This window comes from Zonotrichia albicollis, chromosome 3, assembly GCF_047830755.1.
Source record: "Zonotrichia albicollis isolate bZonAlb1 chromosome 3, bZonAlb1.hap1, whole genome shotgun sequence".
Lineage (NCBI taxonomy): Eukaryota > Metazoa > Chordata > Aves > Passeriformes > Passerellidae > Zonotrichia > Zonotrichia albicollis.
This window is the reverse complement of record NC_133821.1, coordinates 71,334,432-71,362,152: the sequence shown is the minus strand read 5'-3', so window position 1 is coordinate 71,362,152 and position 27,721 is coordinate 71,334,432. Positions and strand designations below refer to the sequence as shown.

At 36.2% G+C, this 27,721-nt stretch overlaps 1 protein-coding gene across 4 annotated transcripts in view; it reads left to right on the top strand.

The window, feature by feature from the left end:
- The window catches only part of LAMA2 (laminin subunit alpha 2), a 344,097-nt gene that overhangs the window by 247,164 nt on the left and 69,212 nt on the right, over positions 1-27,721 (top strand). For 3 of the 4 annotated variants that reach the window (XM_074537835.1, XM_074537833.1, XM_074537836.1), the window contains 8 exons: positions 1,903-2,037; positions 2,674-2,798; positions 6,463-6,549; positions 7,326-7,519; positions 15,768-15,910; positions 16,414-16,512; positions 21,197-21,308; positions 24,688-24,850. In XM_074537835.1, the coding sequence (XP_074393936.1) occupies positions 1,903-2,037; positions 2,674-2,798; positions 6,463-6,549; positions 7,326-7,519; positions 15,768-15,910; positions 16,414-16,512; positions 21,197-21,308; positions 24,688-24,850 (1,058 nt within the window). The remainder of the gene's footprint in view (positions 1-1,902; positions 2,038-2,673; positions 2,799-6,462; positions 6,550-7,325; positions 7,520-15,767; positions 15,911-16,413; positions 16,513-21,196; positions 21,309-24,687; positions 24,851-27,721) is intronic. The other variant, XM_074537834.1, reaches the window with a different exon arrangement.

The window sequence follows — 27,721 nt, the reverse complement described above, 5'->3', positions numbered from 1 at the left end:
ACTCATAACTTAGTTTATTTTTAGTGTGCTCAGTGAAGGTTGTGGTGTATTCTGTGAAGGTTTATTTAATTTTAGCAGGAAAAAAATATCTGACACTCTAGCGTTTTTTAAGCAGGTGTTAATAGTGTGTATGTGTCTGTGGCATGCTTTGTCCATATAATAACATTGTGAAAACTATATGCACAGCCGTTTTTATTAGAAGTCACATTTATATTCCCTCCTCCTTTTTTTTTTCCTTTTTATTCCACATCTAGTTGTAGGCTGCAGAAGCAGTGGTAAGAATTTTCCTAATGGCTGCTTCTGAAAAGCTTCCAAACTAGCAATTAAAAATATAGTCTGTTTTATCTCTTGTCTGTGTTTTATTTCATCTCTGAAATACTTCGGTCAAAATAGGTGGTAAGACTGTCAATGGCATATCAGAAAAAAAAAACCCAGATATTATTTGTGTTTGAGGATGTACCATGTATTTAAAATTTGATTCTGAAGTCATTCAGAACTTGTAAATCTATGTTCTGTACATTGTTTGGACAAGTACACTTGTGGGGATAGAGAGGGAGGGAAAAAAGAATAAGAAACAGAACTGCTTTCATTTGAGATTATTTATCTATGTTAGAATTCTTCACAAACCATGAAAAAGAAGATAGACTGTTTCTATGCTTCAGAGAATTTAATGTGGTCTAAGTCAAAATAGAAAGGAAAAAGCAGAAATGAGTTAAGATTAATTTCTTTGTGATTCTAAAGAAAATAATTGTGTTTATACGTTTTCCGTAACTTAGACTCCTGGAGGTTTTAGCAATGATTATAAAACTGTCAGAGTGGTGGTATATTAATAAATCTAGCATGTCAGCTAGTGCTTCATTAAAGAATCCTACTTTTGGTCACAAAAAATACTTACTCCAGATTCTCTTCTGGAGAGATGTTTTATTTTGCATCCATTTTATTGCTGTGTGAAAAGTGGGCCACTCCTTTCCAAAAAGCAGAAATTGTGGTCAGCAGTAGGAAATTACCTCACCAGCCAGCTTTCACAGGCTCCTGGCACCACTAGGTGGTGGGATTTATACACGGGACAAGTAGGCTCTTACCCCTAATGGTCTCAGCTGTCAAAATGTTCCTGTTTGTGTTTTTATGCTGCCATAGCTGTGTGCTTTCTGAGAGCTGTGTTAGGGCTTCCACAGCACTGTGTAATAAGCCTGAAATAAAGACTAAGTGTTTGATTTTACAAGTGTCAGCTTTGCTAGCAATTCTTGAGTTATTCTTGGAATTTTATTGCCAAGCTGCAGTAGGGGAGACTTAGTGATGGATAAACTTGGTTTGGGGCTGATAGGCTCAAGACATGGAAAACCTTTAACATTTTGAATTCTGTACTTTTATGGTGTTTAAATTATATAGCTATAAATAATGCAGCCATGCCGCCATTTTCTTGTTTATTATTCGGCTTTTGCTTGTTATCCATCAGGTAGTGTGTAGGCAGATACTGCTTGTCGAACCTGAAAAAACATAGCAGGGATGAAGGAAACAGAATCATCATGCTTGCTCTCCACAGTTCATGCAAAGAAAAATTATTTTGAAAACAAACTCTTTTCTTAAGTAATGAAAGGAATGATGCTTGATGCACAGTGAGAACAGAAAAGTGTTCTGCATCTGAATGAAAGATCTCTCAAGCTTTAGTGTAAAAGCCTGATGCCAGCAGAGTGCTCCAGGAATTTTTCAGCCATGTTTCCAATTAGGACTGGCTCTTGTTATCTGTAAAGTACTGTATATTGTTTGTAACACAGCTGGAAGCCTGTCAGATTCTTTTCACTACTTGTAAAAACTGGTGATTGGAAAGATGATCTTGCAATGCTCCCCACACACAATCCACTCTGTAATGATCTGCTTTCTTCTGCATCTTTTTTATTGCAGTCATGCTCTCCAGGATTTTATAGGCTTCCATCTCCACCTGCGGGAAGGACACCTGCTCAGACCTTAGGCACCTGTGCTGTATGTCAGTGTCATGGACACAGCACTATGTGTGACTCTGAAACGTCAGTTTGTCAGGTATTACACTTCTAAACCTTTGTACCAAGTTAATCCTAATATAAAATTCCTAAATTGTGCTACTAATCTAAAAAAACCAGAAGACAATATTTCAATACTATTTTACCTGAAAAGCTTAACTATGAAAGTTCAGGGAGAGTCATAAAAGCAAACTTTTGAAGTTTTCTGTTCTGATTCTCTGGAGTTCAGATTATGCAGTGCTTTTTCACCCTTGAATTACTATTTGTGCAAAAAGAAAAACTAGACACCTGCAAAACAAAGAAACAGTGTACCATGTGTCATACAGTAAACACAATTCTGCTCTTACAGGCAGTAATACACATGACTTGGTACAGTAAGACTGAATTTTAATTATTGTTCCTTCTCCAATGGCTGGAACAAAGGAGAAAAGAAAGGATGAATGGGATAAGAAATTCTGTAGGATGCATCTGGGTAGCTACAGACCTTTCTGCTTTTAAGCCTGTATATTACTCAGCAGGCATTTGATAGAAGCTTAAAGCAAGCATTCCCACTGAGAATCATATCAGGGAAATTATGTATTGAAGTGGGTTTGAATCCCTAAGGCTGCGAGCAGAATGTTGTCTGCTTTCATGTAATTATCAAATGCAGCTTTCATTCTGTCTCCTTCCTTGGCAGGACTGTCAGCACAACACTGCAGGCCCCCACTGTGAGAGGTGTGCTCCAGGATTTTACGGCACTGTCCAAGGCTCTCCGGATGACTGTCAGCCTTGTGCTTGTCCCCTGCCCATTCCCAGTAACAAGTAAGTCAGCAAACTCATGGTGCAGAGTTGCCTTTCCAGCAAGCCAGAGCTTCCTCCTGGGTTCCCTGTGTCCTTTTTCAGATGGCTGGCTACAGGAGAATTGCCTCATGGAAGCTATAATAAAAACTTCTTATCTACTTTTGCTAATTGATCTTCCTTTAAAAGTCAGAAATTGCTCCCTTGCTAATTTGTGATGAATAAATTAATAAGTGCTAGAAAATACACTACTCAAGATAATGAGTGTGTTTTATAAAAGTATTCTCATAAATGGAGCTAGAGCAGAACCCAAGTACAATGTAGCCACAAGGGAGCTGCAAAAATTCTTATATATTATGTTGGTATAAATGTGTTACAGTGCCTTTTTTTGCTTCACTATGGAATTTATTGATTCCTTATTTAATGTTACATGAGTTTCAGGCAATTTGTGAAATATAGAATAATTTAAAAGCATTATAGTTATTGCAGCATAAATTTTACTGGTTGCTTTGTGCTAATGAGCCTTTCCACGATGTTTCTGCATGTGTTCCCAAGAGATGATATTTTAGCACTTGAGATTTGTTTGTTGTTTTGCTGAGAAGCTCTTAATGATATTTGGCATCATACTGTAGTAGTGCAATGAGCAGGTTTGTGTTTCATGATTGTGCTTTTGAAAAGCTGGAAGTGTTCCGTGAAACCATTTTTCTGTGCTTTGTCTGGCCTTTAGGATGTTTTAGTGAGGATTTCAGTCAGGATAGCTGAGAATTTAGGCGTTTCTTTTTATTTTTACTTCATTTTATCATTTTGGTTTGGTCCTGGGTTTATTTTGAGGGAGGAAAGTTCTTTTTCAAACATTATTAGATAAAAACATCATAATCTTTCATACATAGCAAATCTCAGGTATTGAAAGAAATATCCTTTATCTCAGAAGTTATAATGCATTCTTAACTACAAGTTTTTCTGAGGTTTGTCCATTTCATGAGTGTTTTCTGTTACAACTTGATTATGTGTTCTGTCTGTTAGTATCAGAAAAGGACATTCAAGTTACAAAGAACAAGATCAACCAAGGTTCTCAGTTTTGTAAATTGGCAAATAATGGAAAAAACTTTTTATGTTACTAAATGGCAGTATGAAGGGCTGCAGATACTCCAGCCTGTCTTTTTTGTGGTGCTTAGGAACCTTTGGTTGCCTAGAAATACATGTATCAGATCAGAAGATGAACAGGGCTCTTCACCCGGTGTTTATGGCATTTAGACTAACATTTCAACACTAACATTTCAACACTGTGCTCCCAAGATCATTTCAGTATCTCATCTAAAACCTAACATAAACTCAGGAAGTGGTGTTACTGAAGTGCTCTACAGGTGAGAAATGTGTGGACTGTGGGTAGCATGTCTAACAGAGAATTATAGAATAGTTTGGGTTGGAAGAGAACTTAAAATCATCTAACTCCAGCTCTCCTGCCATAGGCAGGGGCACCTTCCACTAGACAAGGTTCCTCAAAGCCCCATCTAACCTGGCTGTGAAGACTTCAAGGGATTGGGGCATCTGCCCCTTCATTGGGCAGGCTGTTCCAGTGTCTCACCACCTTCTGAGTAAAGCATTTCCTCCTAACATCTAATCTACGTTTCCCCTCCATTAGTTTAAAACCACTCCCTGTTGTCTTATCTCCATCTTTTTTTAAAAGTCTCCTTTTTTTTAGGTGTCCTAGATGCACGCTCAAATTGCTGAGCTGCCTGAGGGGAGAGCAAGCAAAGTGCCCGAACCTCATTTAGTCACATAGCCTGCATGGCTGTGGGTGTTGTTACAGCCTTTTGTGTCTTGCTCACATGAAAGTGATCATGAGACTCTGGTTTCATACACCTTGACAGGAAATAAGAGAATAACACCTAATCTGAATTTAATAAAAACACTTATCATGAGATAGTCATCCAATTTCTTAGTGCTGTTGAGAAAAGAATCAGATCTGAGCATGCCCAGGAACAGAACTGCTTGTGTTTTATAGAGCTTCACTATGCTGGCTCTAGACATCATGGAAAGGATTTCTATTTCTGTTATCCACAGCCATCAACAACTTTGATAGTTGTACAGTAAATATAGGGACTGACAACTGTACATCTCACTCATGTTAAACCTAAAGGAAAACACCACTGGAGAGAGGGCAGGGAAGGAGGTGTTTCAAATGTCTGTAGAAGTCTGTCTGTGCATGTCCATTTTCCAGTGCTGGTAGAAGATGCCTGAACAATTGGTTTAGACTAGATGCCTGGATTTTAGATGGATAGAGTGGCATAGATTCATTCCATAAAGCTACAGTATTAGGTAGAAAATTAGAGTATCAGACCTTAGATTTATATCTTTTGCAGATCGGTTAAAGCTCTTCAGGATGCTATTAAGGAAAAAGTCTACCTGCAGCTATTTTATGGTAGTCAAGTAATCATAATCTAGATGAAATGCAGATAGCTAATGAGCTATCTCATTAGCTTGCTATATCATGACTGATACGATAGTATTTGTGAATTTTACAGTGCAATTATTTTTATTTATGAAATTGTATAAAACTCCACTAAAGTTCTAAATACTGTGTTTATACTGCTGTACAATCAGCAGTCAGTTTCAAACATGATGAGCTGGGGAAAAAAAAAAAGAACAGAGAGAATGAATTTTTCTTAGTATGGATCTATTTTTATGGAGTTGAAATGTGTTGGATAATGAGTTTGTGAGTAATAGATCAATTTGTTTATGTTTTTTGCAAAGACATAATTTTATATACTCGTTCAAGCACTATTGATTTAATACATTATAAGCAAGTTAGATGAGGATGCTGACTGCACTGTACCAAGAAGGAGCCCTGGGCTCACCACTAGCCACCTCTGTGCTTTTCAAGCTCTTCTTCCACAAAGAGCTGAAAGAGTTTCATGGTTTTACACCATCTCAATATTTAGTTCTGTTCTTTTGCCCTATCTGGCCTTTTTGTTTGTTTTAACTGCCTGTGCAGGCGATTTATACACTAACATTTCAACTAAGTGCTACTTTGCACAATGCCTACACATACACACTACAGTCAGTAGTAAAGTGACTTAGAAAAGATAATCTGGTGTCTTCAATGATTAAGATAAGACCTCTCCCTGATCACGAAGGAGGTAGTTTTCAGGGTTTTTTTTTCTCTCTAGACTGGACTTTTCTCATGCCTCTTTGAGGAGATAATTTGATGCTGCCTTTTTGGAAGATTCCATACAGCTATGACTTTGGTTCCTTTTCCTTCTTTATATCTTACCTTCAAGGAAACTCTTCCCAGCTTATCTCATTTCATTTGAAATAGGATGAAATCAGACTGGAAAGGCTCAACATTCATTAGCTCAGCTTCTAAATATTTTGTTTCACATCCTTCCCAGTGCTCTCTGTGAGTGAGAGCACCATTCAATCACACAAGCCTACAGCATGGGCATTGCTCACTCCATCCCCTTGGATGCAGCCCTTAGAGCCCTCGGCCAAACTGTGCAAGTGTCACAGGAAAGCATTCACAAAAATTATAATAGAAAGGAGACACCTCTCACAGCTTTTAGTAAACAGATGAGAAGATGCTGCCTTTTACGTTAAGAGTGGAACTTCTTGGGCCCTCCTTTACTGCTGACCAAAGTGAAATGATGCAACAGAGTAGAAAAAAATTCTTTATTTACTTTTGTTTTAGTTTTAGCCCTACTTGCATTGCTGAAGGACCTAGTGACTACCGGTGTACTGCCTGCCCACCTGGATATGAAGGCCAGTACTGCCAAAGGTAGGATGAATGGGAAAAGCAGAAAGAGGGACAATGAAATGAGGAAAAGGCATGAAAGAGAGAAATATTTTTCAATATTACAAGCATGTATTTACTACTGTTTAAATACATGCCTTTGGATAATTTATTTCTCCTTTATGCTGTTAAAACTCAGCCAACATAGACAATTTTTATATACACCACTGTAAATTGATAATCAATGTTATTTATATCACAGATATATGTGAGGGTTTTTTTCCTCCGGGCTCAGAAGTTAAAAAAATTTGTCTAAAATTAGATGTCATGCTAATAGTGTATCTTGATGTCACTCATAGCCTTTGTTTTAGTGCCTGCAGTGCCCTCATGGGCATTGGCTGTGAAAGACAGTTACATACGTACATTTTAATGCTGATTTGTGAATTAACAATCCAAACAGCTTCTGTTGTCCCATCCATCAAAACACTGAGGGATTAAGATGATCAAAATGTCTACCAGAAGATTTCATGCCTGACACAAAACACAGGGCCACACAATGATAGTTTAATAGAAATTTAACTGAAAACTGTTAAGGATGTGGAATCAATTTTGCATAGTTCCTTCATCCAGACTGTTCTGTGTCCTGAGTAGAAGTCTCTTTGTTGGACAGTTTGCAAAATTTCTCTCTTGATCATGAAACAACAAAGATTTTTTTAATGGTTCATGGATGTTTGTGTAAATTATGTTTAAAATACTGCCAAGTATTCTTTGTGCCCCGCATCTCAGTTGGACAAATCTTATTTTGTGTTTGCAATGTCTAGGTGTTCTTCTGGCTACACAGGAAACCCACAGATTCCAGGAGGGTCCTGCCAGGCATGTGAGTGTGATCCATATGGTTCTATGCCTGTCCCCTGTGACCCTGTCACTGGGCAGTGCACTTGCAAGCCTGGATTCACGGGGTGGAAGTGTGCTGGCTGTGAGCATCGGCATGCGCGTCACGGCACGAGATGCATTTGTACGTATACTAACGGGATTTTGGATAACTTCTGGTTGTGTTTGTCATATTTCAGAAATTCAAACCTGCTTGTGTAACAGTGAGTTGTATGGCTTTCTTTGAAAATAATTGCCAGGTTTCTCACTACGTTGGCATCTGGTCCGTTTTGTTTTCACAGGCCTTGAGATGTCAAGAAAACTCTCAATAATTTTAGTATTATCACTGAAAACTGACAAAAAAATCTTTGAAGGAATTATTTTTGGCTTTTTAGAGTCTGTTATTCTGCCAAAAGTTGTTGCTACTGTTGTGACAATATTTTCTCTTGGTGAATTTTTTAGTGTTGTCCTAAATGTTTAACCAGCAATTGCAATGCTCTTGAGACACACACAAAATTTTTACTAAGGTTTACTTGAGCATGTTGATTCAACAACCATCCATTGGAATTTAAAAGATGTAAGCAATGACAGTACACTATATCCAGCAAAGAACTTTTTTTGTTACAAATAGGGAACTAATAGCCTAAATCACCAATTTATATTTCCTAGTACTGATATCTTTCTCCTACCCTCAATTTTGATACATACCAAGTGATTATCTTGTTTTGTTTGGATTTTTTCATTATATTGGATAGTGCTTGTTTTGAGCCACAATCTCATATCACGTAATGCTGCATGCTTATCTCTTATTTTAAAAAAGTAACAAAATCTTTCTAGAATTGTTGGTCAACCCTGACTGAAATAAGGCATTTTCCTCTTCCTCTTCTCCCCCAGGATATAAAGGAACTAACTTTATTGTGATTTTTTTTTCCCTTCAATGCCATGACTGTTAAATTTGAAGTAGAATAATGGTACAGTTCAGTAAGTCCACAGTATATAATATTTATTAACCTGTGCATATTTGAAAGTATTGAAGTATTGGCAAGGTACAGTGAGCTGGTTTTAAATGTTTTATCTTTAATTGGAGCTTTTTGATGGAGAGTGAAGTGTCTGTGTGAGGGACATGTAACATCAAGAAACATAGGTACCATCTACATTTTTTTCTTCTCCAAAGAATTCATTTCTTTTGTACCTCAATATACAGCAGTGCACACCTCTCTAGTATTAAAATGAAATGGTTAAAACAAAATGCAAACATTTCAAAAGCAAACTTTCAAAAATAAACAAAAGAAGTGCTTTTAATGTCTGAAGGCATTATATAATTCAAGAATGGAAGGCATGGCTTCTTGGAGTTCTCTAAAGAGGAGATATTAGGCACATAGAGTCAGGAGCTACACAATTCAGAACATTTTTTCACTCAACCTAGTGGTTGGGATCAGTTCTCAGACAGTCACCAGGATTTAGCAGACCTAAGCTTCTAAGTAGGTAATTTGAAATAAGTGCTTTTTCATCAGCCCTGACTCCCAGGTAGAAATTATAGATTACTGGGAATATAGATATAATTTCTTCTATTTCTTTACTATTAACAACATGGCATTGATTCATTGATTAAAAGAGTCATGTACTTAAGAGAAATAAATTTCTAATGCCCTGCAGTGTGATGTAGTTTAGGACTTAAATCTGAACTTACTATCTTAAGCTCTATTTTGAACATCAAAATGATTGCAACTGGATTAAGTAGTCCCTTTGCTGAAATAACTACCATTTGAGTTCCATTTTGTGGTCTCTGTGTCAAGGAGAATTGTAATTGCAAGTTAAGTTCATAAGTGTTACAGCTACAAAAGTTTAAAATAAGGACTGTGTTCTACAGAGTGCCATCTGCATGAAAATTACTTCATTTTTCAATATCCTGAATAGCTCTTACATTATTGCCAGTATTATCCAATTTTTCCAATCGCAGGCATGACTTAGTACTGTTTTTGTATTGGTCTTTTACCTTATCAGTATTCTGAAAAGTCTTTTGGGTATGCATGATGACAGAGTTTCATTGTACAAAACAGCCTGAGTACAAGTTATCATTAATAATGATTTTCCAATTTGTTAATCAGGCTATTTCATTGTGTGGATAATAAGGTTAAAAATCCTGTTTGTGAATGGAAAAAGCTGTTTGCAGGCAAATGAAATTTTCCACCTTTTTGCTTTGAAAGATGTTATTTGCTATAATCTCTGATTTAACTGCAAACTATTTAAATTTGAGTGTTGAAATATACCTACACTCTTAACTTACCTACATTCTAAATGTAAGTAGTCAGTTTTCACCATAAAAACAGTTCTTCACATATGTATAAGGACATTTCATTTGACCACTAGAAGTGAGGAATCAAATGCAAAGATTTCTTTTCTTTAGTCATAAAGATAAGAACCACCCATAGGAGCAGATGTGATGTACTTTAAATGTCCCTATCACTGGAAGTAGATTTTTACTGTTGATACCACATCAATAATAACCATATCATAAATTGCAAAAACTGCAGTTTAATATTTAAGTAGACATTTTATGTACTTATTAGGTCTTACTGTATAATCTTCCTCTTGTTTAAAGGCTCCTTAACACCCATATTTCTCCACACTTGCCTTTGCTAATGCAGTACAATACCCCTGACATGATAGAAAATAAGCCTGATCAATAACCTTTTTAGCCTGTGGTGGACACAGGTCTGTGGCAAAGAGAGTATGGCAATTTTGTTGGAATTTGCCAGTGGTAAACAGTGTCTGGTATGTCACAGGCTTCACAGTGCAGCTGTTGGTAAGGATTCATTGCTGCAGCCCCTAATGTGCTTGAATAGTGTTGTCCTGTCCAAGAACCATGAGAAACACCTTTGGGACTACCTGAAGTTTTCCTTCCTTGCTGTCAGAATACTGAGCTGTTCCAATCTGAGTTTAATGCAACTGAGAATTTGGTTCTGTATACAATTTATTTTTTTACTTTCATGTATCAATCAGTTGTGAAATAGTAAATTTCCTTCTGACCAGCTTCAGTTGTAACAAAACCTTAAAAGCAAAAAAAAATTCTCTTAAAGTCCAGAAAATTAATTAGTGTCAAGAGCAGAATCCTGTTTGCATTCAGTAGTTAAAATGAGCTGAATGCATGTACCTGCTCTTGCTCATTTGTGGTTCCATTTCAACTACTGCAATTGCATTGTGCCAGTCAGAAGTGTGGAGAATCCCTGGTTAGGTGGTAAAGTGATCTAACCTAAAGAAATACAGTAAACCATGTCTTAAAAAGTATTTGTAAGTAGTATAAGACATAGTGTTAAGCTGTTAGTGTGGTATAGTTAATATTAAAGAAAGTGAAATTTTATTTTGAATAATTAAAGAAGGATATCCATTTAAATAATGAATTTTTGGCAAATTCCATAAAAGGTCACCACACAGTATAACCTGAAAAACCAAATACTGTGTATTTAAATCAGATCACAGAGGTATTTTAGCCAAAATATTGTAATGCATTCTGCTTTAAATATAATGTTTAGAATTTAACATACCCCTTATCATAAGTATTCTAAAGATTTTTAAGTGAAGATTTTCAGTGAAAAGGTGGGGGGGGAAGCAAAGAAGCATGCATTTTCACTAGTGATCTATTTCTGATATAGCTGAAAATCTGTTTTACTGGATTTTTACTGTTTTTTTAATAATGTGTCATTTTTCACTTGCTTAGTGCATGTCACTGTTCAGTGATGTGTTATACCAGTTATGTTTTAGAGAGTTACAGGTAAAATAGAATAGATATTTATTTTGAAAGCCACTGCTTAAAGAGGGATGATTCAACTTGCAGATAAATAGCAATGGTTATATAATTATAGGTGCATGGCCCATTCCATTCCCATTATATTCTTAGAACAGAACAATTTTGTTTTTTCTAGTATTTCATCGGGGAATGAAAAGTTATTTCCAAAAAGTAGAGTTTTTTTTTTTAAATAAACAATACAAGGGTATGGTTTACCACACATCATAGAAGTTTTTAATGGCTAATGGCTGAATTATTTCCCCTGTTAACCACCTAGGTTGTCCTATACAGATATTCACAACACTCTGCTGATGAATACTTTTGGACTCAATTTTTGGACTCAAGCAATTAACTTTGTAGGTTCACCTTCCCTTCTCTTTTGAAAAAGCCAGTACCCAAAGAATAAATAGTGATGGTTGGGAGCTAATTTTAATAATGCTGCCAGCATCCTTGTATACTGTCAAGTATGACAAAAGTTCTCCCAAATTTTCTCTCAGATTTTGAATCATGCCTGTAGCAATCACGTATTTTCTTAGAAATAGTAATCCTCTTGTGTATTTTTTGTTATACCTTGTGACATTGCACTTCACTTCAGTTGTAGAGTTTGTAGTACATAAAATGAAGAAGCCTAGATGGCAGTGTTATGGGCACAGTGACTCTGCTCACTGCTGTGCCATATTTATGGAACAAAACAATCCTGGTGAGAACTTCAAGGCTTTATTGTTGTTTGGCTCTATATATTATATGGCAAGTCAGAACTCAAGTTCTGAATGCTTTCAGGGTATCTGTCATAACTACAATGGAGACTTCAGAAAAAAAGGGTCTTCTGTGTTTTGAGCTGTGTTGCAACACAAACTTCAGAACCTTTCCTTGGATGTGTGCTGCTGTCACAAATGTTCCTTGGGGTCAAGCAGAAGCCTAAATGTAAAGCAGTTGATGTGACTGAACAGGAAGCAATCAAGACACAGGGAGATCAAGCAGTTATTTCATTGTTAGGAATTTTATCTCAACTCAGTCTTGTGGGGTGAAAAAACAAAAAAGGTCCTCAGCCTTTCTGCAGTCAACAAATTTTCAGCTTTATGTATTTAAATATTCAAGAGTGGTAGAAGAAAATAATATAATGAGATTCCTTTAATACCAGGTACTGGGCATTTAAGTATTTGCATTCAAGACTGATGCTTACAATGAGAGGGATTTTTTTTCCCAGCTGTCAATCTCTGCTTCATTACAGCCCTACACCAAGAAGAACAAGGGAGTTCCCAGCCACCAGGTCTGGTGGCAGAATCAAAGTTATCCATTCAAAACAGTGAGGAGCTCCATGTTATCAGCCTGGTCAGATATCATGGAATTCAGAACTAGGTAGAGATGCTGTCTCTCTCAGAGGTAGATCTTGTAGAATCTGTGAAAAGAAGCCTCTCCCAGCTCTTACACAGCGCCTAATTCAGCAGGAGCTGGGAGCCTTTCAGAGTGAGCTACGTTTATAAAGCCTTGGACTAGCTTCTTCAGTGTTCTGGGTTGTGCTGTGTGTCCATGCACATGTCCATGCGTCTCAGCTCTAAGAATTAATTTACATCTGTGTTGGGCAACTGCTTCTAAGGCAGCATGGGCTCAATTAGGCCATCCCTGCTTGGCCTAGAGCCTGATAAGCTATCACTTGTTCTCCATTTTTGTGAGAAAATGAGCTCCTGTTGAGTTTAGATTCACACTCCTGTCTTTCACCCAAATCAAGCAATCTTTAAGCTCAGCCACTCCTGGTATGTGTCAGAGCCAGCAGATGAGGATTTCTAGATAATAAAAATCACAAATAAACCTTTGTAGGTGTTTTAGACCCTGGTCTGGGTATGAATTTTCCCATATTTTGGAGACATACTAATCATGTAAGTTGCATTGAACAGTGGCAAGGAAGATAAAGCTTTCAGCTCTCTACTGGGGTTCTGTTTTGGAAGGCACAGGAAGGCTGTTTTAGTATTTGGTGTGAGACTGGTGCCAAAATGGGAAAAATTAGGTAATAGCCAACATATTATTGAGCTAACAGTAGTTCAACACTTTGTTTGAAACAACAGGAAGCTGATACTGAAGAGTTGCTGAGTATCGTAGGATACCACCTCCCATCAGAGATTGCATGATTGCCCTTAGACCAAAAATTTGCTAGTCATTACACAGTCTCCGGAATCTTCACAGATATGAATGTATTAAAGCAAAATTGTGTCAGATAATCACTCAGCTGGAGGAACACATTGTGACTTAGATGTGTTTCTTTTATTACACATTATGTTTCTTCGTAAGATGGAATAAACTTAAAAGAATTTCTTTTACCATGCATACTTTGGGCATATTTCTCACAGGAGGTAAGTCAAAATCCTTAGAGACTTAGTGTGCATGGAAAAGTGTGGTGAAAATGGAAAACGCAGTAATTTGCATTAATTGCTTGTTGAACTATTGTAATATTGATTGCATGGTTTGCCTCTGACATGCTTGCACTGCTGTAATGATCTGAATTTAGTGCTGTATTTGTTAATATTAGACACAAATTTATCCTGACAGCTTTATAGATAGACACAGAAGTATTTAGTCTTGCAAAATATAAGCACGCTTTTGAAATATTTCCCATAGCTACAGTACATTACAGACTGAATACTGGAGCAGCTCAGTCCTGTCTCATCTACTCAGCTGTGGTCTCACTCGATGCAGTTCCTCTTTTCAACCTGATTATTTTGCAAGAGGTGCTAATTTATACTGAACGTTCACTTATTGATTGCCCACTCATTGAGAATACTTCATGTCTTATGGGCTGTTCATTTTTTTCTCATTGGTGTGAATTGAGTTTGTCTTTAACACATAACAAATTTTTAGCAATTTATTACCAACCACTAGGAAAATTTTGAAGGTGAATAGATTTCCCTTGTTTCATGAGTGAAATAATAAGTGGAAAAAAAAAAAAACACAGCAAAAACTGAAGTAAACTATAAATGCCAACTCTTTTCAGGTTCAAAATCACTTATTTTCATCCTGCAGAATGATTATCTGGTCTCCTTACCTTCTTGATCAGCTACAGAACAGGTGTTTGTTATATAAAACATTATTTGCTGTAAAATCTGCTTTTCCTTGAATTCTCTCAGGCTTCTAAAGGCAAGCACACAGATGGCAAGAACAGGGATGATAATAAGTTGGGGGGAGGTAAAATTTCATGTAGGAGCATAAATCAGAATGTATCATGCCCACAGTTATTGACTGCCGTTCCAGTGCAGTTCAGTTTATGTAACAAAATACTGTGAAATAGGAGGAAGGAGTCTGCAAGTGGAAGCAATGAAAATGCAAAAGGAAGTCTTAAAATAACAGTAGTATCTAGCCTTCTGCACCCACTTCTTACTATGATAATCCAGCATCTACCTGGTCTCCTTTTCAATCCCCACTTGAGTTTCATGCTGTATTGAAATAGTTTACCTTTTTTTGCCTCAGTATTTGACTCTACTCTTTGTGGTTGGTGTATTGAGCAGTCAAAAGAGTAATAACTATATTTAGGTGACTATGAAAACTTTAATGAACAGAAAAGATGTAATCTACATGAGGAACACATTTCAGGAAAAAAGAAGTAATTCTCTTTTGAAAATTACTTCTCTTTTCTACAAAAACATACCCTTTGCTTAGTGAGGTTTTTTAGCTATTAAACTGCCTAGCTTTGCTGAAATAAATAATTACACGCTTGTAACATTTTAGGTACAACTCTTCATGTCTCTTAACATCACCAGTGAATTCATTGTTCCACAGTTTGCTTCATCTCCTGAGATGTTTGGGTTTGCTAGCTCTTTTTGCAGAGAAGCAGAAAGGTATTCCCACAACTCTTTTCTAAAGGATGAAGAATTCTCCTGTCTGCTGCATAAATGATACAAGATGAGAATATCTTGTGATAGTTAATCGAAAGTAAGGGAGGGAGGAAATGCAAACTTCTTTTGATATATGCAGCACACCACAATATTTTTCATCCTGAAGGATATTTGCAAGAAAAGAAGCATACATGAAAAGCTTATGAACTGGTTAATGAAAAAAGGTAGGGAAAACCATTTTTTTAAAAGAAAGCTATCAGTATTTTTACCTGTATGCTTTCAGCTGTCTGCATTACAGGTTTAGTATGCTTGGCCATGCTGCTATATGGAGATTTTTAAGGTTTTTTTCCTTGCATTCAAATCTATAAGCATATTGTGTTTCTTATAGAGCTCCTTAGATTCTCTGAATTGCCCATATGATCTCCAAATTGCCTATCTGCTTTTCTCAAACTTCATCCAAATTACCTGTATAATTTAATATTTTATATTGCCTAGTCCACAGTGGACAACATTAATTGTTTCCTCTTTTAGTGAGCTAAGCCTATCAATTTTGATCTTTGTGTTTTATATTAAACTGTCCATTACTAAATCCTAAGCCATAATGTCTTTCCTACTCCCTAGCTGTTGTTTCCATTTTTTCTCACACTACACATTTGGGGTAATAGTTATGAAATCGGTGTTACCTACCCCAGAATTGCATGTGTGCCACACAATATCCAAGTCAAATGTCTTAAATATTTAGCAGGAAGACATTTTTAGCAGCCTTGTTGTTCTTCCCCCAGCTTGTGATGATGAATGCACAGGACTCCTTCTCAACGACCTGGATCGGCTAAACCAGATGATCCTGAGTGTTAACCTTAGTGGTCCACTGCCTGCTCCATATAAAATGTTACATGGTTTTGAGAACATGACACAGGAATTAAAGGTGTGTTGGTAGTATTCACATCCATAAATATCAGAACTTCAGTACAACTACACTTGATTCTGTTCTACCTCAAAGCTGTGTGTACATTCAGAGAAGAAGAAAAATTAAAGATTTTATTATTTTAGCCTTGCTTTGATTCATAAATAAGTATTACAGTTATTTATTTTTACTTACTTTAATAAATGAATCTTTCAACAGTAATTTCTGAACATATGTGCAAGGAGTTATACTTCAGGCATAGAAAAGCAATGTTGCATACAAATAAAATAGTCTTCATGCTGATGGTCTATAAAATGGTTATGTATTTAACATATTGTACATTCCCTACCATACTTACAAGTTATGTAAAGTTGACAGGATTCCTGAAAAAAGCCTGTTGGATGAATGTGACACAAGGGGTTGCATATTGTAATGAAATGTTTGATGCTTTTTCTCTTCAATATTTGGAAGCCCTGACATCCATCACATACAGATTTTTCTCTCTCCCATCTCTTTCCCAACAGCATTTGCTTTCACCTCAGAGAGCACCAGAGAGATTTCTTCAGCTAGCACGAGAAAATCTGGATACCTTGGTGACAGAAATGGATGAACTACTGACAAGAGTATGTCTGTGATCACATGGAGGTCTATGGGTTTGGTTGAGGCTGCATAATGACAGAAATCTTCTCAATATGCATTAAACATGAATGAATAGATGAATTATGAGATGATTCTCAGTGTCAAAAATGACAGGAAGTCCTCTAAAAATCTTTTTGTGGGCCAATATATTGACACATATTTTCTGCAAAACTTCCTAATAAGGTAAGAAAGCTTTTTCACTTCAAAACAGATGACCCAAGAATGATCTTACCTGGAAAAGACTGCACTAAAGAGGTGTGCAAGTTTAGTTAAATATGTGTCTTCTAGATTTCCTTTATGAGCATAGTTAGCAACTTCTGGATTTCAATAGATGTGCTATGTACTCTTTCTGTTACAAAAGTTTTATTTCAAAATAGACCTCATTTTGGCCAGTAAAGACGATGTCTAAGAAAATAATATAAATTGTGCCACCTAGTGGAGAAAAAAATAGGAATATGAACCAGACTCAGTATAAATGAAGCTGTCCGAAGTACATTGGTGGGAAGAACTACCAAAAGTCACGATTGTGAAAGAACCAAATAAGAAAGATGTGGCGTACTGTATACTGATCAATATACGCTGCAGAGAATCACATAAAATCCAGGCAGTTTTAGAATCATGTCTCTAAATTGTACATGGCTTAAGGAACTAAAATTCTCAGAGAAAGTGTTTTCTTTGTGTGATTTTTATGCAATTTTGAAATGAGGGGTGGGTAAGAAAGCATTTGAAGTGTGTTTGCATATGTAGGCACCCACATGTGCATGCATACACCAGTATCTATCTGTATGTACTGACATTGTGAGAAAACTTGCTATTCCACTTTTCTTTGATCCTTTACTTTTCTGCAAAAAGCAACTGCAGTAGTTTTAAGTCTAGCTTGAATTTTAACCCATGTCAGCTCTACAAGCAGGGAAGATAATATTGCTTCTATTAATATTTCTCAATCTTAGGCTAAGACAGTTTTTTTTTCCTCTTGGCAAGTTGCTCTTTTTAATATGCTTTTTGTAATTTCCCCAATAGAGATGACCTAAAATAATGCAGATTCTGACCTTCTGTAGACAACTCTTGGAAGGAAAAAACATATCAAAAGTGGGATCTTAGGGAAGTTATTGTGGTGACAACATGATCACCACTATGTTTTTGCAGTTTTTCATCATTGTGATGACTAAGTAGCCTTATGATTTCCAGTTATCTTTACAGAGTTACTTGGAGCAATTTGGGATAGTTTTTTGCCTTTTTTTTTCAATTTAGGGACTGGAATCTGGTGGCAGGTTCTACCCTTCTCCTTTTGTATTTGTAAATAAGAATAGTGTTCCAAAAAGAAGAACGAGTCCAAAAGAAGAATGAGCCCTGTGTTCAAGGCTCATTTCCAAATGAAGATACAGCTGATGACTACATAATGGCTGGCACTTGGAGTACAGAGTACCACCATAGATGCCAGAGGTTTTCCCCATATCTGATTTGCAGGCTCACTATATTTTCAAAGTGAAACAGTACTGATGAAGAAAAAAGCTGGTGAGGATTGGTGAGGAATCTATTTCCATGAAAAAAAATTCTAAGCATTTTAAGATAAAATATAGAAGACAATAGTATTTAGTCACTACAAGACTTTCAGGGGTTTTGCTTCCCTGGGGTCTCTTTTCAACCAATAATCTCTTACTTCAGTGCGGCATTCCTTTCTCTTATTTTACGCTGTTCTGTGCTTCATTTGCTTTGCCATATAGAAGATCCTCATGTCTTTCTTGCACTAATTATGTTCACATGTTTGCATGCACATTCCCACACCTACCACCAGAGGAAGAACTGATATCTTCAATTCCTTTCAGTTCACTGTATTTCATCAAAACCACTAACTTCCCTTCTAATTAGGTACCTGCAGAGTGTTCAGGAAAGACAGGAATCAGAATCACTCATCTTGATTTTAAATGCTTCTTTTGTCTTTGTAAACTTTTGCCTTTCTCCCAAAGTACTGAATTTCTCTAACTTGAAAATTTCTGGAAGTAGTAGCAGAAGCAACTTAATTTGCAATAGCTGGGAACATTTGGAGAGAAAGCCAAGAACTTCCATCTGTACATGTCTGTGTTTACACCTCCTTCTGTGGTCTGCAGCCCACTAGCAGAGGAGTTCTTTAAGTCGTGATTAATATTAAATAAGCAGACTAAATAAACATGGAAACAAACCCTAAACAAAAAAAAATGTGTATAGTTGTTAATACTCGCTTATAGTTTAAATTGCTAAGTGGCTGCTCCAGATTGGAGCAAAGCCTTTCATGGAACCTCCATCACTAAGTTTAAGCTGCGGGCATCACCAAAGCATGTTCACCGATCTCAAATACTTTCTTTATTGATTTCTATGGTAGGGATCTCCTTTATGCCAAAAAGTTTTATTTGTGTCCAAATAACTTCTACAAGACTCTTTCCAAACCCTTGCTCTGGGTCCAGTCTGCCTTATTGCTCCCACAGCAAGAGTTTGTTGGGCCTGTTTCAATTGTTAGAAGATGCTGAAAACTGACAGAAGTCAGTAGTAGTAAATTGTAGATATGTTGAAAATTACTAGGACCTTATTAACAAATGAAAACATTTAATTAGCTGTGGAATGGCCAGCTACAGTATGAAGGATGTTCACTATTTAATGTGGTTTACAGAGTTAAAGCTAGACTAGATAGTGAAGCAAAAGCCAATTTTTCAGCAAAGGAAATTCTGTCAAAATACAGAAGGCCTTCAGTGGACCTGAATGGAATTTAAGTGCTAAAAAGAGGTGTCACTGAAAGAAAATGAAAATTGTTCAGTGACAGATTAATTTTCAGAAAAATGTGGTACATGCTATTCAGTCATAAATAGAGAGGTTAAAGTGGCCAATTTGAATTAGCATGAATGTGGAAAAAGTAATCAAAACTAAGAAAGGAATATGTAAGTTGTAAAACACCATTTCTAGCAAAGGACTAGAAATATTATAGAGCATAGTAAAACTGAATGTGAATATTCCAAACAAATAAACTCAAAGAATAAAAGGCTTCTTCTGGAGGGTTTGATAATAAATAATGAGTTTTTTTCAATTACATGAAGAAATGCCGTCAGAAATGCCAAGGAGAGTTAGAGCAGTGGTCCATCAAGACCATTTGGATTTTTTTGCCTTTTTTCTAACCCAATTGCCTCTTACAGCTCACTGTAGCAATATTTTAGTTCTATATCTAGGCAGGTAAAAAGGGTTTGTAAATCTTAGAGGAAATAACCAATAGTATGATTAAAGCTGTGTAAGTGTGAAAAGACTTTTTCTACTGATAGAGGGATGGAATAGAACAAACTCCCCCTAGTCTGCATGAGCTCTTATTTTTTCCTGTATATTTCTATTTACCTGAACCGTTTTCATATAAATTACTTTCAGTGTAACTACTCTGATGTAGCCCAAAATTGTAAGTGGAATGATAATGCCAGGAATTTTATTTCAGAAACCCAGATGTAAAGTACCTTGAGGGCTGCCATCTAGAAGCCAATCAGGCAAAAATAAATGTGTTTAAGTGCTCCTATTTCTCTGACTATTACTGAAAAGTGTGGGGTTTTTTGTAAGGGAGAAACAATTTGTGCAGTTCAAGTCAGGGAAAACCTAAGCTCATTTTGATTTATTGACCTTCTAGCTATTTCACAGAGGCTGGGAAATTCATAATGCCTTGTTTCAAGATTTTTTGGGGAATGCAAAGCCTAAAGAAAAAAACTAGGGTTTTACTGGTTTTATTTGTTGGGGTTTTTTTGGGGTTTTTTTTGGGTTTTGGTGGTTTGGTTTTAATTGGGTTTGTTTGGGGGTTTTTTTGGGTTTTTTTTTTTGTTTGTTTCTTCGTTTGATTTGTTTGGTTTGGTTTTTATTTTTGGTTTGCAGTACAGCTCAACAAGCTTTGTGTCTTGAAATTTTTAGCGTCTTTTCAATAAAAAAGGGTCGATTTTTAAATAGGGACCTCAAGAGCTAAGTAGAGTGTCCTAAGATGATTCCTTTCCTCAGCATGTTTTTCAGGCCTGCAGCAGATGTCTCCCTTTCTGCTGCTGCTGTGATTCAGTACAATTATAAAGCATTTAGTAACAGAAAGCTTAAATTTTACTGAGCATCCCAATATGTCATGAATGACCAATTTCAAGCATTAGAGCTGAATAAAACTACTCTTTATTTTTCTCTCTCTGTCTTTGTCAAATTAATGTATTGATTTAAAGTTCTTCTTGCTTGTTGGAATGAACTGTCTCTTTGAGAACACCTCCAGGGAAGAAGCAAAGAGGTCACAGTACCTGCTGCACTTTGTCAATCGAAAAGTACACAATTGTGCAGCTATGGAAAGTATTCCCTGAAGAATCTATTAAAAGGTTCCAAACAGCATTTCTTTAAGCAAAGATATTGTTAGTCAGTGGATAATTTAATCCTGTCTCCATTGATGTGCTGCTGCACACAAGTAGGGTTTCTAAGAACCTAAAATAAAGCCTTCCAATTTCCATTTAAAGGAAAAGGTAATAAAATTTAATTGTGTACTTGAACAGAGCATTTCATTCCCCATGCATCTGATCAATAATTCATTGATTGCCTCTGGCCTGAGGAAAGTTTTGTACATGTATTCAGCCTGTAGGATTATAACATAGTGCAGCCTTGGCCTGTTCATTAATTATATTTTCCCTGAATTGGTGTCACCAGGCTACCAAGGTGACAGCAGATGGTGAGCAGACCAGGCAGGATGCCGAGAGGACTAATGACAGAGCGAAATCTCTTGGACAGTTCGTCAGAGGCATTCTCCAAGCTGCTGAAGGTATTGGAAAAAATTGAAGTACTTGAGTTGTTTCTCAAGAAAACTGGAGGATGTTAGGGGAAGAGGGTCTGAGAGACAGTGGGGAAGACTTTACTTGCCAAGAAATGTCATGTGCTTAAAGTGCTGAGTGAAGAAAAGGCAGTAAACTGTCCTCAAATTTTTCTTCAAATCTGTGTATAGAGTTTATATACACACTTAGTGTATTGGTAATTATGAACAAAGACTACAAGAAAATGGAGCATGTTCCTTCAGGATTTTTGTAGTTATCTGAAGAGCTGTTATGATGAAGTAACAAACAGTGCTTAGCTTTTATTTTCAAAGCAGTTAAAAATATGTATTGGTAAAAAAGTTTGGTGTAATTTTAGTACTTGGTACATTAACACTTCATCTTAATTCACCAGCTTTACTTCAAAAATGCACTTATTTCTTGCTGTTAATGAACATCTGCTGCTTAGAATTTGCAAGTGACTCCTAACCCTACCTAAGCCTGGAGCCAAAGTCAATGCTCTGTCTTCCACAGACTGATTCACTGCACTTACACTGCAATAAATACTTATGAGAAAAATAAATTCTAGATGGCCTTAAGAAGCAAGACCTATATATTTCATAAAGCTATTAAATAAGATAATGGCTGAAAATATTGCAATAATTGGCAAATACAGATTTTTTTTTTTTTTACTTAAAAATGACTTTTCAGTTCTTTCCTCCTCCAGATATTCACTACAGTACTGGTTTTAGTAGCTATGCTTCTGAAGGCTTATGTCATTGAAAGGAAAAGCTTTGACTTTTGTTGAAGTGCTATAAAATACATTTTATATTGTCTTTTGTGTAACACTTCCATTTATGTGCTTTGGAAGTGAAATGAACAGCACTTTAGGATATCTTTAGGAGTTGTAACTTTGACAAGAAAAAATTGCAGGAAAAGCAACAAAAAAAAATTGCAGGAAAAGCGACAAGAAAAAATTGTGGGAAAAGCAACAAGAAAAAGTAAGCAAATTTTTGAGAAATTTTTTAAACAAAAGACCATGTTCCCCATGTTTCAGAATGAATTTGAGATGATGAGCAAAACAAAGTCTTTGATGCTACTAAGTTTAGGCCCAGTGTTTGTAGCTCAAGTAAAAATTTCCTCAAGCAGGTTTAGCAGTAGGAAATACAGAGTTAGAAAACTTTGAGGAGGTGAAATAAATTTATACAGTATCTTAGAAGTGGACAAAAACTTTTAAATCAATGTGTTTGCCTAGTGGCCAAGTTAGCATTTTAAGAATACATGAAATACACATTGAGAAATACACATCACAGAATTGAGAGATACCTTGTGGGTTAAGGCATTCACTCCCCTACTATCAAAAACTTTCAGAAGCTCATCTTCAAAGTAATTTCTACAAATACACACAATATGGATGGGAGGCAGTTTAAGTACTCTTCACAATTTTCATAGCTCACATTTCTAGGAAAAAATATTCGTGTTTAGTTTATCATTGTGTTCCCTAGCAAACCGTGCTCAAATAGATGGTTTTTTCCATTCCCTAGTACTTCTTCTCCTCCTTCCCCCAACACCAGGTATATTTGCAAAGAAAAATCGTATTCCACTTTGGTCCCTTTTTTTTCTAGGCTGAATTGCACCAAAGAGTGTTCTCCCAAATCTCCTACTCACCTTCATGTAATTTCCCTTTCTCTGCTGAAAAGTACATCTGTGTTTCCGAACCACGACCAAAAAGCATGAAATTATGTTTTTTCAGTGTCTTGCTCTTCAGAAGGAGTAAAACTTGCCTATGTCTGCTCTCCTAATAATGTCCCAATAACTTTTTTTTACAGCTGGATGCCATTGGTGATTCATAACACAGCTACATTCTTCTCATTCATACTTTTTACCTCACTGACAAAACTCCTCATTAAAAGTGAGAAGTTTGTAGTGACTGGTTCTAATGACCATGCTCTGACTGCTTATTCACTTCTACTGGGCTGATTGTTGACTTTCTGAACTTCTGAGTAGCTGTAACTAATTTTCTTTCTTAACTATGGAATTTTCCTTCTTTGCAGTTCCTAGCCTTTGTCTGTCAGTGTACCCAGACCTTTTACCACCACTGGACTCTGATATTTGCATTCCACTGAGACACAAAACAAAATGTGGTTAGGAGAAGAGAAGGATAAAATTTGATATAGGTTTTTCTGAACATAAGAAAAGGTTAGCTAATATATTCATTTTCTCTTTTATGTAAATATTCAGGGAGGTTACTCACTATTTAAAAAAAAAATTTAAAAAATTAATATAGACTTATTCCTGGCCTGAGGTACCTTAGTAATGATACATAATATAGTAAATATTTGAGATATCCATAATCCATTTGTGGAAAGTGTAGTCTTTTTCCAGACCTCACAAAACCACTCATTATTAAAGATACAAATCTCAGTTCTCACCAGCTAATCAAAGACATCATTAGATTAGAATTTTCTTCATAGTTTGCTCTAAACCTATACTATGTGTAGAGGAAATGGTAATTTTCTGAGGTTTGAAATACTGATTTTAATGTCTTTAATTAAATATTTAATTCTAAATACTCATAAGTACCCCTGTGACCAGGAACGGGGCCATTTTAGATAAATCAGTTACTTGGGAGCTCTGCACTGTGGAAGGGCAGCAATACTTTTTAAAATTGAAGATGGAACTGTTTGCCATAAATGACCTAGTTGCTTCTGAAAGTGGGTATTCTAACATGTTGTGGTGTGCTGTGGCAGAAAGATTTTAGTCCATCCTTGAGTATGATGCTGTGTGTACAGCTTTATCTGTTTGGAATAATTCGGCTGTTCCAAACACATTTACAGTAAACCTTCATATACTCCAACCTTCAATTTTTTTTCCATTTATGGGTATCTTCCTCTAAACATATGAGTGGGCTTAGACATCTGTGGGTGTCTCACTCCTCTTTTGCTTCATTTTCTAAAATTTCACAATTGTTTATTCTTCCCAGAACTGTTAAGTCTGAATGCTAAAAATGAAATATTTTAAGGTTCTCCAAAAGTAATTTAAGCCTAATTTTCATTGCATGTCCTCCCTGGTCCTTAATTCTACAAGCAATATAGCAAACTGTCTTCTGCTTGTTTTGAAGGTTCAGTGCAAATTCTTTCTTTGAGGGGCAGGAGGAGGGGAGCAATGTATTTATCATCCTGGATATAAAGACTTCTTCAATTATTGTGTTGAAAAGTGAACTGTAATAAGCAGTTTGATGAAACATATATTATTTTCTCATTTGTTACTGACCATTGGATCACAGCAGAAATAACCAGTGCAAGTTGTGTTCCATTTGCTGATAGAGTTGGCAGCTTCTCTGTTGTTTTTAATTACTAGCTCCTTAAATAAATGTATTTTGGTCCCTTGCAGCTGCAAAAGAGGATGCTGTGAAACTGAATGAGACACTCAGAACTCAAGACAAGACTTTGGAGAAGAGTCTTCCAGAACTGCAGAGTGAGGCTGAAGGAATGGTCATAGAGATGAGAAATAGAGACCTCAGTGTGCAAGAAAAAATGGCTCAAGATGAGTTAAAGTGAGTAGAGAGACCCCAGTCTCCAATCTCCTGGTGACAATGTCTGATTCTTGTAAATGTGATTGTCATGTTTACCAGTCAAGTTTTCTAGCTGAGGCTTACAGAAATGTGAAAGAAAGCAAAGTCTAATACTTTATATCTGTTGATATAGCATTTGCATTCTTGAAAATGCTTGCATGTGTGGAAAGCAATCCCTAGGAGATTATTTCCCTTCTCTACAGGTACCAGCAACATTTTTAATTGAATTCTAATTTTTCTCAGTTTGTTTTTAGCTTCTGCTTCAGACCTGATAAATGGCTTTAGTACTAAAAATTCCATCTGGAAGCTTGGGGTTTTTCCCTGGAAAACTAGTTGGTCTAATAAAAATAATAACTGTCTCAAAAGTTTGTTCAATTTAATAGACATTATAAAGACATAAATAGACATTATATCTAAACGTATTTTGCCACGTTTAGAATGGTGTAGAATAAACCATTTCTGTGGCATAGTTCAGAATCCTGCTGTTTGGTTATTTAATTACCTGTAAATAAATGTATGCATATAATTATATTGGCAGCTGTTTATAAAGCAATATGCCAAATGTTGAAAACTTACCTGACTGAGAAAAATACTTGGCTTGAAGTTAAAAATTCTGGTAGTTTGTTACATCTATATGAGTAAGACCAGGCATATTTCCAGAGTTAGACTTTGCTTAGCTCTTCACCAGTGCAAACATCTAGCAGGGAATCCAGCTGAGCAGGGGAACGGTCCATTGAAGTTGTGATGGATCAAAAAACTGTCTGGGATAGAGTTATGCAGGCCTGAAAATGTCAGTTATCAGGTGCGTGCATACTGTAAGGAGACGTAAATGGAATACAAAATTAGCTGAGAATTCCAAGCAGTTTAGAATCAGATTTGCGCTGCCTATCTTAGACTTTATAAACCAGATCATTTTCAGGAAATCCTGCTAGTGCAGTATTTCTTCCCATAACTGATAGCTCTGCTTTCAGTTCTCTTGAGAATATATTGCAAACTTATTTGTGAGCAATGTTTTATTGCTTTTTCATCTGATTCCACTGAGTCTCTTCTATGCCTTCTCTACTCACACAAAGAAATAAACCAGTAAAAAGTTGAGATGAGAAAAATTTAGCCAAACCTTTGAAAGTGCTGCCTGCAAATTTAGGGCTGGCTGGAGAAGGGCCGTTCAAACAAGGTATTAATAGTCCTCAAATGCTATTGCTGACATGAAACTGTCAGACTACAATGAAATAATTTCCTACTCTAGCCCAATAGCTAGAGTAGAAAATGCAGTAGGTTTTTTTTGAGGGACAGAACTTCCCTGCTTCTTTCATTCTTCCTGAAATGTACAAAGTGAGTTTTTAAATTTCTCTGTATAGGAATACTTTTTATACTAAAAGATACATGAATATATTCATTTATTTCAAATAAAGTTTATGGTTTATCTTAAGGATAGGGTTACCTCTTTATAGGCAGTCACTGAGATCCAAGAAATTTTGGCAGCCAACTCAACAGAAGGTAAATTAGTCACTGCGCATTACAGAGTAGGGAGGAAAGGACCCTAGAGATGTTGTTTTCTGAAAATGCCTCTTGAAGGAAAATTTTATAAAACTCTTTAAATAGTGTAGTAAGAAAGTGGATAGCATACACTCTGCAAGGAAGAAGAGTGAAAAAAAATTAATCATTCTTAGAACTCTGGAGGTACAGGTGCATGGATGTGGATCTCTGTGCTCCACACCTGTGTGTACTCTCTATAGACCCATTTGACATACTTACTTTTGAATAAAGTAAGGCTCTTGCACGCCTCATGATCACTTTGAGGTGCTTACACTATGGTGAGTTGTCTTTTGTCAGTGATTGTATTCTGTTTTCAGAATTTTGTTCGAGAACAGAATGACAAGATTCAGTGGATTCTCTGCTGTGTTTTCAGTGAATTCTCAAAACTTAAATAAAGAAGACAAATGAAGTAAAGTTTTCTTGTTTTCATAGATGGCAAAGCTTCTCTTACATATGCAGGTTTTTACCTTATTTTCCTTGAAATTTTTCAAATCCAGGCTCTTATTGCCTTAATGTACTGAAATGGCATATTAGTTATAGTAATTTCTCTCTAAAAGAGCATATACAGAAATACACCAGTTGCTGTTCTGAAGTGCCATGATTTTAATATTTATGAAGTATATCTTTCACTATTTTATAACATTCCTTCATGTTTTCTCAGATGTCACTGAGTTGCTATCAGGGGATGCTGTGAGCCAGAATTCTTTCTTTCAGTTTAGTATGCTGAGTAGCTTTATTTTTGTGTGACTTTTTCTTCCACTAATTTGTCTGATGGCTTCTGAATCTCTGTGAATTTCTATCATCCACTTTCCTGACGGAATGAATTGCATAACTCAGCCATGCAGTGTCGGAAGATATGCCTCCTATGTTTTGACATTGCTTCCTGATATTTCTGTTTTTGTTTTTGAAGAGACATGGGACAGTTGATCACCTTATACATGCTATTCATGATGTTACAATCCTTATTTCTTCTCCTTCTGCTGGTAGGGCAATTCTAACATCTTTAGGCTCTCATGTGCTGTTAATGGGTTTTAATCATTTTGTTATGAGTTTCTAATCTTGTTTGTTCTCTTGCACTCATTTTGAGCATCCAGACCATTCAGCATTTCATGTGTTAGGCCAGATCTGTGATTGTTTCTTCTAAAACTTCAAGCATTTTGTATAGTTTTGTTCTTAAAGCATTTTGTATAGTTTTATTCTTTTTCCAGGATGGTTTCTAGTGAAAGTAGCACAGCTTAAGTGTACAAGAGAGTATTTCAAGAAATGTGGCACAGTCCAGTCACACAAAATTTCTAAAGCAAAGGATTACATGGAACA